The sequence below is a fragment of the Antennarius striatus genome, chromosome 8 (assembly GCF_040054535.1).
Source record: "Antennarius striatus isolate MH-2024 chromosome 8, ASM4005453v1, whole genome shotgun sequence".
Taxonomy (NCBI): domain Eukaryota; kingdom Metazoa; phylum Chordata; class Actinopteri; order Lophiiformes; family Antennariidae; genus Antennarius; species Antennarius striatus.
The window spans coordinates 6752675-6766351 of NC_090783.1; the positions used below are offsets into that span (position 1 = coordinate 6752675).

General features: G+C 38.0%; 2 protein-coding genes across 4 annotated transcripts; one reads left to right on the top strand and one right to left on the bottom strand.

Annotated features, from left to right (window-relative positions):
- Positions 1-610: 610 nt before the first annotated feature.
- ndufb6 (NADH:ubiquinone oxidoreductase subunit B) lies at positions 611-3852 on the bottom strand. Its single transcript, XM_068321501.1, has 4 exons — positions 3574-3852; positions 1926-2018; positions 854-898; positions 611-750 (listed from the first exon to the last, which is right to left on the bottom strand). The coding sequence occupies exons 1-4, from the start codon at positions 3748-3750 to the stop codon at positions 685-687; spliced, it is 381 nt and encodes a 126-aa protein (XP_068177602.1). The 5' UTR covers positions 3751-3852; the 3' UTR covers positions 611-684.
- Positions 3853-4730: 878 nt separating this feature from the next.
- On the top strand, positions 4731-10985 carry LOC137600102 (PRELI domain-containing protein 1, mitochondrial-like). Of its 3 annotated transcripts, none has more exons than XM_068321499.1 (7): positions 4731-5078; positions 5706-5912; positions 6426-6651; positions 7697-7810; positions 8300-8378; positions 9188-9286; positions 9939-10985. In XM_068321499.1, the coding sequence occupies exons 2-6, from the start codon at positions 5821-5823 to the stop codon at positions 9247-9249; spliced, it is 573 nt and encodes a 190-aa protein (XP_068177600.1). In that variant the 5' UTR covers positions 4731-5078; positions 5706-5820; the 3' UTR covers positions 9250-9286; positions 9939-10985. The 3 variants fall into 3 exon arrangements, with proteins under 3 accessions (XP_068177600.1, XP_068177601.1, XP_068177599.1); XM_068321500.1 differs by having other exon boundaries at positions 4732-5078; positions 9261-9286; XM_068321498.1 differs by lacking the exon at positions 9188-9286 and having other exon boundaries at positions 4911-5078.
- Positions 10986-13677: the final 2692 nt, after the last annotated feature.

Consider the following 13677-nt stretch of genomic DNA (forward strand, 5'->3'; position numbering starts at 1 on the left):
AGGCTCCTTCTTCTTTTTCTTGTACACGAATAACAGTAAACTGTACGACAGATTGTACAATATGTACAATCAAAGGAGAGTAAATCAACGGTCAGTCAGGCTTTGATATACAATCTACTGTAATGTATCAAAAACCCCACCCCACCGAAATACAGTAAATCATCTGAAAGTAAGTGTAACCTGTCTGGTCTAGGTCAAAAGAATATTTCTCCAAGGTCCAGTGGCATCTGATGTTTCTAGAAGTGTCTATTATTTTATACAAATGAGACAGCCAATCAAGTCGCATTAAGCAGCATTCCAAAGCATGGCTGGTTGATGAACACAATCCCCACCGTACAAATGCAACACAGAATTTCCAACTATAGAAAGCCGTTTAACTAAAACAATTCTAATACAAAATCATTCTTAAACTATTAACTATGTTTTCAATAGAAATGGCTTCAACTCCATTTCAATGGAAAACACAGATTCTGCAAATCATGTATTGATTTAAAGAAGGCTCCTTTATTACTAGGTCACTTAGGTTTTTTTTTTATTTTTAACTAATGTACTATTGAACTAGATAAGCGCACAACCAATTACTCCAGAAGACATAACAAAAACACCGAAACCACTGTAATCTTTTATTGGAATATACACAGTTTTTACAACAGAAATTCAAGCAGTTAATGAAATACGTCAATTTCAGTGATGATCATGAGATTCAGGAAGATCTGGAACAACTTCGCCCGTCTCCATAATGACGTCACCCTAAACACAAAAACAGGGAAAAAAACAATTACAAATAATATTTTCCTCAATTACTACATGTGACAGCAAGTCGTGTAGACTATTGTTTAATATTAAGACTTACAGGGAACAATCTGGGTTTCAATCCCACAATGCCGTATGGCCTTTCCTGTAGAGTAAAATGACATTGTTGTTTAGTATGTCTACTAATCCATACATTTTCAGATAACTGAACTAGTCATTTATAAACAGTATTGAAGCTAACAACAGCAAGGATCCAATAAAGTAAGGCACGTTTCTAATGGAAATGCTTAAGAATTAGACAATAGAAGGCTGCATATTTGTGGTTTCAAAGTGTCCTTTGGCTTTTTTTGTGATTAATAATGATAAATATATAAGGTTATTGAGAAATGATAGATAGATAGATAGATAGATACTTTATTAATCCCGGAGGAAATTGCATATATCCACTGCTCAGGCATTACTTAACAAATAATACTGGATAAACACCAGGAGAAAAGGAAACACTGACATCACAGGACATACCACAAGACATACATTACACTAACAGACAGGCACATGCAGCACTAACAGGACTTATATACTAAACTATAACTAAAAATATAAACAGTATAAAATTTAAAATATTACAGTATTAAAATATAAACAGTATAAAATAAAATCTAAACAGTATAAAATTGAATTAAAATATAAAAACAGTATAAAAAATAAATAAATAAATTATATATATATATATATATACAACAGTATAAAATTAAATTTGAATTAAATCAAGCAGAGGTGGTCCCACAGATGGTCTCTCGTGCCGCCTCAGGGTCCGCACGTGGAGGGATGTAGACGGCCATGACGATGACGTGTGAGAATTCACGCGCCAGGTAGTAGGGTCTGATGCTAACAGCTGTTAGCTCCAGGTCGCGGTTACACAGTGTTGATTTCACCAATGTAATGTAACACATTTGTACAAATGTGTTACACAAATGTAACACATTTAAACACTTGAATTCTAAAAGTAATGTACAGTATGTAGGTAAATTTGATATATTTGTATACATAAAATTCGGGTCACATCATAAGTAACTCATTTACAACATGTGATTGACATATATTGTGTTTATTCATTCTGTTTCCTCATTAATGATTTTAAATATGACAAATAACATTTTGTGTTTACTTACAGACACATGGTATTTCACCCAGTAGTGTGTGATCCAAGCAGGTATCAAGAGTCCTGTTAATATGGTAACTCCTCTATTATATGCTTTGTAGGTCTGTATGGAGATACAAATTACAGACAGTTAAACATAATTAAAAGAGACATACATAATGAATGACAGTGTTTATGGACTGCTCCAAAGAAATGACAGAATACTTCAGCATGTGCTGTACTTTGTTCTCTCAAACCAGGTAGTTAGAAAAGTATGAATGTACACAGGAACAGTCACAAAAAACATGAGTTATTTCCATAAATATTGAAAATGAATTTAAAAAAACTGAAACAATAATGAACAGACGCATACATGCTGTAAAAAAAACAAGTAATTGTGTAGATGACATTTTCACAAATAAGTTAGGAAAAGATATTGAAAAAGATATTGAGGTCAATATTTCAGTGAATATGTAAACAGGTTCATTTATTGAAATAAAATAAATCACTGAGTTGTACTCTCACTTATAATATGGGTCTACAGATATCAAATGTTTTTAATAAAGGATTAATCTATCCTAAACTTCATTGAATTGAACTGTGATTCAGCAGACACACATTCACTCACTCACACCATGGGTATGTCCAGTGTAGATTGTAAATTGTATATTTCTGACTACGTATTATGTATATTTGTATGTACTTATCCTATTGTTGTGTATTTTATTTTTCCATGCTCTCTGAAATGCTGCTGCGACTGTGAAATTGTATCCACTGTGGGACAGACAGACAGATAGACAGATAGATAGACAGAGATAGATAGATAGATAGATAGATAGATAGATAGATAGATAGATAGATAGATAGATAGATAGATAGATACTTTATTAATCCTGGAGGAAATTGTATATATCCACTGCTCAGGCATTACATAACAAATAATACTGGATAAACACCAGGAGAAAAGGAAACACTGACATCACAGGACATACCACAAGACATACACTACACTAACAGACACATGCAGCACTAACAGGACTTATATACTAAACTATAACTAAAATATAAACAGTATAAAATTAAAATATAAACAGTATAAAATTGAAAAAAATATTACAGTATTAAAATATAAACAGTATAAAATTAAATTAAAATTAAATTAAATCCATAAAGGATTACTGTATCTTATCTTTTATCTTATTCATTTCTTCAGAAACAAAATCACGATGACTAACTACAATGCATTAGAATGGTTTACTGTATTCAGTAAATCACGAAATGATTCAAAACTAAATGCAGATCTATCGCAGAGGATTAATGACCATGAATGCTGTATGCTTCCAAATCAATCAATCAAATCAATCAATCATTTATCTATCGAAACAAAACCTGCAGATGCGTGATATCGCTGTTCATTCTTGTACGAGAACATTTCAATCAATAAAGCCTGCATGCTTTGCAGTCTGATCCACACAAATATGTCTGTGAACAGGTCTCAAGAGGCTGAAGGCAGGCGATCACAAAGCTAAATTGCTGCTCTGAATGTAGACAAACTATTCAGTACAACTGATTTCCTCTAAACCTAATCTTACAGTGCAACTGGTTCGCTGAAATCTCCAGTGTATTCATTTGTTGTCGGCTGTTTTGCTAGCTACCGTGGTGTGTGTGTTAGCACTCACGTATAGCCTCCACAGGGTCTTGGGCTCCAGGAAGCGAGTCCAGAACCGTTCGATGCGGCCTGCTTTGTCTTGTATGACGGGCTCTCTCGGGCTGAGCTCCTGGTCCTTCAGCCACTGCCTCCGTAGCTTTGTCAGCTGGTCCAAACGGAGCTTTTCGTCTGGTGTGTACCCAGACATGTCTTATTTCTGCAGTTAACCTAGAGAAACCTGCAATGACACCATGGAGGACAATTCCCCTTGACGGCAACTATGTTAGCGAAGAGGAAAACAAGTGAAATTATGGTTGGCCTACTTGCGGTGCGACCTCTAGTGGACTGGAGGAACGCGTCCTCCCTCTACCTTCAGCGAGACAGCTATCATTCGCGTCTTTTTCTTGGTCACATTCTGAATTCAATCTTTTTATACGGAATATTTCATTGCTAACTGGACTAACTGCTTTTTTTTGGCGTGCTGCGTAATTCACAGTGATTTAGTGATGGGTAATGATAATGAAAAATGTGTATGATTTCAATATACTGATATTAAAATGCTAAAAGTTTTTTATTACAACATATTTTTCGTGTCATAACAAATAATTTTCATGAAAATAGCGGGATAAAATTTTAGGTTATAGCAAGTAACTTTACGTTATGACAATCTATTTATGTTTTTATTACGCTTTTGAAGTTATAATTTTATTTTTTAAACATATTTATAAATTATAATATTTAGAGTTATTTATAATAGTATATATTATTTATAATAATATGTATAATATTTATGAACATAATATTATAATATTTATAATATTAAAGTATAATATTTATAATTCTTTTTTTTTAATTGTAAGACTTAATTTAGAACGTCACGTGTTTTAATGTTAGAACCCGACACGCTTCACAGTGACGAGATGCATTTAAAACATTGCATCAGTTGATGTTCATTCCTTCATTTATCCACTAGATGGCAAAAAAAATATACATTGTACTGTACATGGATGCAAGGCACCATTTTCATGAGCAATGTGCAACGAAGGAAGCATCATTGAATTTACCAAGCCAGTAAACTGGACTTCGTTTGTACGCTGTTTTAAACCTAATTTTTATGACACCATTTATTTTAGACCTTATATGAGGAGTGAAGGTACTTTTAATCCGTCCTATTTCTTGTAGATGGAATGACCGCAATCATTTCATCTACATCCGTTTATCTGCCTTGCGGAACACGAGTAATGTTAATCCAGCTGGTAATGAATAAAATTGTGTGGAATCTGCCTTTAATGGAGACATCAGAAGCGTTATTCCACTCCGGTCCCAAGGGGGGCGGCATTGTGCCTTCGAATTTGGTTTGTAGAGCCGACATCACAGGAAGTAGCAGTGATGCTCTGCTGGTGCTTCGACCCTGTAGCCTCATGTAGGATTATGGATGAGATTAGCTAATGTAGTCATTTTGTAGGCTACATACACAAGAACGAGTCTTCCGTTCGGTTTTGTGTTATTTTATTAGTTCACCGGCAGTCACTGGAGGTAAGACTATCCGTGGATCGTGGTGACAAAAAGACCTTTTCAACCATTCGCTTCTTCATTCGCACTGGGAAACATCAGCTGTCAAATCCTCTGCAGTGTTTTCTGTTAAACAGTTTTATGTATAATCAGGTTTGAGCTCCTGAATAGTAGTAAGCAGCGTTTTAGTCACATTTCAATATTATTTTATCATTACATCCCAAACACGTATTAGTTAGTTTTTTCATTTTGAGAATCTGTCTAGTAATTTTACTGTTAGCTACCCAAGTTGATTTCATCACATTGTGATAAAAATCCACCGAGTTATGAATTTGTTTTCCCATGTTAGTAAGAAGAAAGTTTTGTTTTTTGTTGTTGGATTTTACTGAAGTAAATGTAATCTACGGCAGATGATGGTAAATAATCAAGGAAAAGCAAATATCCTTTTGAAATCCATTTCTGCCATAAAGCGTCCCTGCTCATTGATATACAACACTGAAGACAAACGTGCCTAATATATCAAGAGCTGTCTATAAAAATAGGTAGCACTGTGTTATTAATGGTGAGGCAAAACCCATAAGTTATTAAACAAAGGTTACATTGGTTTGAGCGTAAACACACATGATCAACTCTGTTTCTTTTCCTTTGCAGGACTGTGCGAGACTTTGGATGGAGTTAGCATCCAAGCTTCCATTGTCTTGTGTAATCACATCCAGGGATCTTACAGTTTGGGATTCAGGCCTACCTTCGCATTTGAGAGATAAAAATGGTCAAGTATTACTGTAATAACATTGATATCAGAAGTGTGTGGGACCACGTTGTTTCTGCTTTTTGGCAGAAGTACCCCAATCCATACAGGTATTTTTACAATTAATATTGAAATGTAATCTTCACTGTCAGCCCTAACATTTTCTAGTTTATAGTGGTTTAGTGCATGAAATTAGCACAAGGATCTAGAATCACACACGATCCACTTTTTGAATGTATGACTGACTGTATGAATAATGCACAAAATGTTGCACCGTGGAGGCAGTACAGTGGGGAAGTGGGTAGAGCTATTGCTTCACAGCAAGAAGGTTCTGGGTTTGATTGTCTGCGCTGGTTCACTCCAGGCTCTGCAGCTTCCTCCCACCTACAGAAATATTCAGTTTTTGTGAATTGATCACTCCAAATTGTTCCTCGGTGTGTGTGTGTGTGTGTGTGTGTCTTCCATCATTTACATTGGCAGAGGGAATACTTTTAATTTCATGTATTAACTGGAGGGATGTTGAAACTGCACCTGATCAATGTTTTATTATCGTGATTATCGTGATTCTATATCATTAACCAGTAATTTTTTATCCGACATGACTGTGTTTCTACATCATCCAGCACCCATGTTCTCACAGAGGATGTTGTGTATCGGGAGGTGACACCGGACCACCGTCTCCTCTCAAGGCGCCTACTAATGAAGACCAATCGTCTTCCTCGCTGGGCAGAGCGGTTCTTTCCCTCTGGCATGTCTCGCTCTGTGTACATCATCGAGGACTCCATCGTGGACCCAGTCAACAGGAGCCTGACGACCTATACCTGGAACCTCAACTATGCTACTCTGATGGTGAGGCTGCTCCTTTGTAGTTTGTTGCTTTTAGAAGTAAAAATTTTCCTTTTTGGATTTGCAGATGAAGACCTCAATGAGCTGCTGAACTTAGCGGCTGAAGAGACAAAAATATTTCCTCTGGAATGATGTTGATAAATAGAAATGAGTGAATGTTTTATTTTTCGTTCCTTGGTTTGTCAAACAGCATGACTCAGAATGAATGATAAGTTGGTAAGTTGATAAGCTGTTTGACAACTGTTTTTTTCACACGTTTGGTAAGCTGGAATGATATGTTACAGCTTCCACTTCCCTAAAATGAGCTAAAAACAAGTTATAGTTATAGTAGTTTTGAATTGTGAAGTTATGCCTCAAAAATGTTGTTTTTGCCGATCTCCAAAAATAACGTCAGTTTTGATTCACTAGGGTTGCACTTTCTCTCAGCTTGATCCTGGGGCATTTGGCAGAGTTTTAAAGGCTAACGCTGTGCCTTGCCTGCTCTGCGTGGTCACATGTTTTAGTAGCTGTAGTTGTCTATAAAGGAGGAGGACGATTTAGTTCAGCCCGTCTGGACTTCAAAGGAGAAAAGCTTTTGAACAGAACTGAGATGTAATAATCTCACAGGGAAGGAGGACCTTGAATATTATTCGAAAAATATGGAGGCGTGCTATTTTCACTCTCTTACTGCTGTAAATCTCATTCTGATGCTAATGATGGCATTATGCTAATTATGCTATTAATCAGTTATAATTCAAAACAGAAACAGAAAGTAAGGTAACTAATGGTTCAAAGCTTTGATGTAGTCTCAAGCAAACTTTTAGTTTTGAGCCTCCTATGTCTTTATATTATATACTGTAAATATATTGTAAGATGACAGCAGTGGATTTCTTTCAGATTTGAAATAGATTTCATTTGGGAATCCTTTTAAATCTTATCATTATTTTTGTCCACATCAAGTTTTAAAATACCATATGTTTTCACTATCCTGTCAGGTTTTCCTCCTGAACTGCTTGACAAATTAAAATCGCTCTGCAACCTCATGTGTCTTTTGTCTCTCCAACGGTAGTCTGTCGAGGAGCGATGCATTTTTCAAGACTCAGTGGAGCAGCCATCCACCACCCATCTAAAACGGGAAGCTTGGATATCATCAAGTATTTATGGCTTCTCCAGACCCATTCAGGTACTTGTATCCTTGGTGCAAGAAGTAATTAATTACCCATGCTTACATAACTATGTTGGACTGTCCTAGAGCAGACTGCACAATATGTTTTACAATAGAATGCATTCTCATTCTCACCATCTTTTTTTCTGCTGTAGAAAGAAAGTTCTCTTCAGTCATAGGTCAGAATAGGTTTTTTTCTAATATATATATTTAAAGGTGAATTTCACACCTTTGATTTTATAACTTAGTTATATTTTCAAAGCCTCAAGTTAATCTGAGCAGCAGAGGCATGGGAGCCTGTGTGTGAATGCCAAAATAAAGAAGTTGGAGATAGAAGTGAAAACGTACCAAAATTTGTCAACTTAGAATTGTTATTTTTAGAAGTGGAAGATGCCATGCTTGCTTTAATTTCCCCAGAGAACAGGCAAGAGAGGGATGTTAGCTAAGCACTGTTTTTTCTTGCAGTCTTCTCCATGAAAAGCCATTTCCTGTTCTGTGTTTTCCCAGGAGTTTGGATTGGCCCGTTTCAAGACCAACCAGGTGAAAGCCATGAAAGGGCTGGAATTCGCACTGTCCAACTTACAGGGTACGTCCGTGTCGCTTGTGAATACGAGAGATCTGCAAGGGAAAGAGAAAATGAGAAACAGACTATTTTTATCTCTTGCCATTTCTGGAAATAAGAACATGCAAACTAAGTTTAACTTTCTCCCCTTCACATTGGACCGGGACGCATGTACAATATTTATTTTTGCTTAATTAGAGTTGAAGCATTTTCCATGCTGTGTGATACATGAAGCAGCTCTGATGTATTTTGATGAATCTGGTGAAAGTAAACACTGAACTGGTTCATCCAGGACGTTCAAATTCTTTCATGCCTCCACCATAAGGCCATGAAAAGCAGGCATGTGCAACAGGTTGGATGTTCTGTCCACACCTCTTCCAAAACTCAAGCACAAACTTCAATGAATTTACACACATTCCTTAGTTGCAGCCTGCAAAGTGTTTTTCTTTTTGCTTATTTTATAAAACTAGTAATGAACCTCTTTATCAAATTGAATAAATAATTTTTTGGACTCTTTAATGTCTGAAAAACTGATTAAGGAAGACTAGCTAGGACACATAAAATGAAAGATGTGAATGTCTGGCTGATTATGTGAAGTTAACAGATAACTGATGACACTAATCCCATCAGAGACTGAAAAATGCCATTTTTTCAGTCATCTCTTAAATGATGTGCTTTTTATTAAAGGAAATAAGATAAAAAAATCAATTAAACTTTAGTTTTGAAAGGTACCTTTGTAATCATCGTAGAGCAATCAAATCAGAAAGGCGGTGCCTCGTCTGGCAGCCGGCCCTGATCGCTGAGGATTTGTGCTGTGTGTTGTGCTGATGCAGCGTACTCTTCTGAAAGGACATTCTCCCAGTGTTGTGATTCTGTCCCATTGCCCTTTTGTTGATGGCGCTGCAGGGATTGGCATCAGGCTGAGCGTTGGGGTAAGTATGACAGCAGTGGGGCATCCATCTGCCATCCCAGGCCTCATCCAGGGTTGTCACATGATGCCCTGTATGAGTCTCAGACAGTATGCTGTGTAGCAGAGATAGTGGCTGTTGTCATTTTGTGTGCTATGACAAACAGTCTATCTTAAAGAGACTCAGCAGAAACCTTGAGAAAAAGGCTGAGAAGTTCTAGCAGACGGTGTAGAAGTAGATTGTGTTCCGTTAGTGACCCTGATGCTGTTTTTTTAATTTATAATCTAGCTGATTTATATTTCAGAAGGCCATCATTTACACATAACTGACAGTTACTGTATGTCTGTAAACATCAGAATCATAAAAGCAGCCAATTCCAATCAACATGAAAGACATTTGAGTGCACTTTTCAGTCAAGTGTCACACAATCCTCTGCCCTCTTGTTCCTGTTTGCCGATATGACAGAGGGTTTCTATGAAGGACAACATGCCCTGACCCTTTTGTCTCTGTCACTGTTTATTGAAACCGTCCTGTCATGTCAGGATTATGAACGAGACACTTTTCCACGTTCAGGGAGTCTTCTCAGATCGGCCCAATGCCAGTTTGAAAGACATTCATGAAAAGAGGTCTTTATTTACTTCCCATCCTCATCCTGTCCTCTCCGTCTCGCTCACAGGAGAGAGTCCCCAGCGGCTGCTCAGGGACACAGTGAAGGACGCTGCTAAGACCCTGGCTTCAGCCGCCACCATCCCCCAGAAGCCCCAGCAGTTTGTCTGATGGTGTGCCCCGGGAGAAGAAGCGTATGGGGAAACATGACGTCAGCCTAATGCCTTTCCTAAATCCAGACTGAACCGAAAGTCTCCAAGACGTTTCTGGTCACTGTTTATTCTGTCAACATTGCAACCGAGTTCTCTCCTCCACGTCTACCTTTATCTATTTTTTCATGTCCTGTTTCTTTTCAACCTCAGGTCTCAGATTGTGTGTACAGCGTGAAACAGATAGCCTTTGTGAAACCTTTCAGACTGTGATCGGCTGCATGCTCGAATGCTGTACATCAAACACAAATGCATTGTTTTTGTCTTTTTCATTTATTCAATGTTACTGTTTCAATATGAGTAAGCTATCGTTCCTGCAGAGTCATTAAATAATAAAATTTAAATTGTTTTATGAGTCCAGGTTAACGTTTACAAGACAAACTACAGCAATGTAGTTTGTCTGCGGTTTCAGATGGGATTAATGAAGGGAGGGTTTCTACTTTTAATGGTTTTTATCACACCTGCAGTGTGATCAGTGACTAGTCACTGCTTTTACAGAGGTGGTGTTGGTAATCACGAGACACCAAAGTGACTTATCAATGATGAAGCAGTTTATTAGGGGGAAGCTTAAAGAATCTGACTGGAAAAGGGGAGGACGTGTGCAGGAATCAAACCCACAGCGGCCGTATGGGGAACCATGCTGTAATAGAATTGCAAGTTTGTTATTATCAGTGATTACATTCCCACTGAGATGAAACTTGTTCTGCTGCACGACTTGAACTTCTGGTTTTATTAGAAGCATTATTAAACGTGGAAAACGTGGGATTTTATGTATATTCATTGTAATGTGATAATAGTGAGTTCTTCTAAGTATAAAAGTAACGACTTTAAATGGAGGCACAGAGCACATATTTGTCTTGTTTTCTCTTAGTCCAATTGTGATTTAATAAATTTGATTGTTTATTTTAGCCTCTTAATTGCTTTCATCTTGTAAATTCTTCTCTGTGATTCCAGTGAGACAGAATATTTTTAAAACTGCTTCTAGTTCCACCAAAGATCACATCTGAGCTGCACGAACCAATCAGGGTTCATCTGCATATTCCTGCTGCTTTGTTGACTGGAGACATTCACAGACAAAGATCAAGCTGAAACAGTTTTATGTATAAAACATTTTAATTATATTACAATGAGAATACACAATACCATCAAGTGTTTGCTCAGATGTAGCCAGCACCAGGTACTAGTGTATGCACACTCACACACAAAACAGAATAAAAGGAACTTATATAACATCTTCTGAATGCATATTACACATCTGCTAAAAGAACATATTCACAGGTCTCTGGCACAGAACTCTCCCTACTCTGCACAGCACATCAGCCCAAGCAAAGACCCCATTATCTCCCCGACAGCTCCTCTAAAGCTTGAGGCTCCAGTAGGCACGATAGATCAACCACAATGCTGGTGTGACTCCCATCTCGGTGTGCTCCGACTGTAGAGCGTCACCCAATACCCAAGGATGCAACGCAAAGAGGGAAAAAAAAAAGGGAAGCTACATATAAAATTATTCATCTGGAATTATACAAAGAAATTTGAATCATTCAGTGAGGAAAGTTAAAAAGTGACTATTTGGCAGGAATAACATTTCTCTGAAGTTCTCGGGTTGATTTTTATGAGCACCGTTTCTCAGTAGGTTGGTGAGATGCTGTGTTTTTTAAAAAAAAATTCATCTATGCACACAGACTTCATCTTTCCCCATTCTGTGCGCTACAACCAGATTTCACACCATCCACCCTTACATTTTTGTCTGTCTGTCCGACTTCTCCAAATGCCACACTGTGGTTCTGTGCTCTTAAGAAACCCAACAAGCTCCAGTAAATCTCTGTGCAACAGCAAAATAAAAGCAAATATCCAAACAACCCCCCCCCCCAGGTTTTTAAAAATAATTGGAATAAGAGCTGAATGTAGCAACACCTCAACCTCTCTGAGGGGTTAGAAATAAACATTGACTGATTTAACAGTCTTCATTAATCGGTACAATCTCTGCATTTTTATTTTTTAAGAAAATAACTTTTTCCAAGGCACATCATTAAAAGAATTTCCATAAACACTGTTCCTCCAACTCTCAAACAAAATGTTACCACTTTCAGTAAACTACTCAAAATCCACTCCTTCTGAGTGTGTGCTATGTACATTTTTCAATGACGCCACTGAAAAATTATAATCTCAGATCCGGCCCTTGCATCTCATCTCATTTCCTCTCATCCCATCTCATTGACTCCGTCACTTCTTCTCTACGGGGAGGTTCTGTGCTAGAGAATAACTTTGATGCCATTAATATATGATTTACCAATTTGTTCATTTAAACCAACAAACTGAATAAGGACTTTTTTTTTTTGCTACACACAGTCATGTACAAATCGTTTGACATGAATGTAAACTCTGAATGACAAAAAGAAGAGAGAAAAACCAGCTTTTTCAAAAAGCTTTTTCATTCAACTTCTTTTGCCCTCCTGCAGTGTGTGGAGAGAGTGCAGATAGGAGGTAAATTTTATCAAAACAAAATATTGAGTTGGTCACAAAAAAAAAAAAAAAATGCACCACAGAGTCAAAGCAAAAACCACCTGCTTGTCTGAAAACCCCTTTCCCGCCCCCCCCCCTCACTCAGAAAGCACAAGATGGTAATATTGCTGTGTCTCAAGAGGTCCCCTGATCGATGGGTAACACTATTTCTGGGATGGACCACTGGGAGCGCAGAGGATAACGTCTTAAGCTGCCGTTGATTGGATTGTTCTTTTATCTCTCCACTCCCAGTGACACCCGCTCAACAAACACATAGTTAACATGCAAGAATAGTAAAATTACAAAAAAAAGAATAAAATACACACATGCTTCAAGCCCAGAAGTTTTCAACCCTGTTGTTGACCATTTGGGGAGACTGGAAGCTGCCATGGGAGTTTACCAGTGTGTGGTGAACTTTCTGACAGAGGTGGTGCTGGGAGTCGTGCACATGTCAAGGGGGTGGGAAGTGCCTGGACAAGGGTGTAAAACTACAACGACCACGGCTTCTCAGTAGAGACCAATGGGTCTATTTTTTTAAATAAAAGTATTTAAAATGACATGTTCTCTTCAAGTGCCCTTGCTCATGGAAGTGTTTTGGCGTGGTGAGGGTTGGAATCGGGGCTCTAGCTCCCCCCACACCCCGTCAGGAGACGAGAGGAGGGAAGGTGACAGGATGGGGTGGGGTTTGACCTGAGTAGGGACTGAGAGTGGGGAGGTGGGAGGGAGGTCAAAGGTCAAAGGCTTACCAAGGCACAGAATGACAGCAGGAGAGTCACCCAAGTGAGAGGGGCCAGTGTATCAGCTCCCCTGCCCCCACTCTCTCTTCAACAAGCCTGGCCTCATATCTGTCTGTCTCTCATTCTCTCATACACATATATACACATATATATATATACACACACACACACACACACATATATATATACATATATATACTGTATATACTGTATATATACACATATATATACACACACACACACACACACAGTGCGCCCTCGCGCATTAATGCTCACAACTTCACCTCATCGTGGATTTTTGGTAGGCAGTCACGTGATACTGTTCGCGCATTCTATTGGCTGACGGCATCCAGAACTGCGC

Bases quoted from the DNA above. Each gene is read 5' to 3' on its own strand.
- ndufb6 (XM_068321501.1), bottom strand. From the start codon at position 3,750: ATGTCTGGGTACACACCAGACGAAAAGCTCCGTTTGGACCAGCTGACA. The intron at 2,019-3,573 runs GTGAGTGCTAAC...ATCTCCATACAG, and splicing joins AGACCCTGTGGAGGCTATAC to ACCTACAAAGCATATAATAG. The intron at 751-853 runs GTAAGTCTTAAT...TTTTGTGTTTAG, and splicing joins TGAAACCCAGATTGTTCCCT to GGTGACGTCATTATGGAGAC.
- LOC137600102 (XM_068321498.1), top strand. From the start codon at position 5,821: ATGGTCAAGTATTACTGTAATAACATTGATATCAGAAGTGTGTGGGAC. The intron at 5,913-6,425 runs GTATTTTTACAA...TACATCATCCAG, and splicing joins AAGTACCCCAATCCATACAG to CACCCATGTTCTCACAGAGG. The intron at 8,379-9,938 runs GTACGTCCGTGT...TCTCGCTCACAG, and splicing joins CGCACTGTCCAACTTACAGG to GAGAGAGTCCCCAGCGGCTG.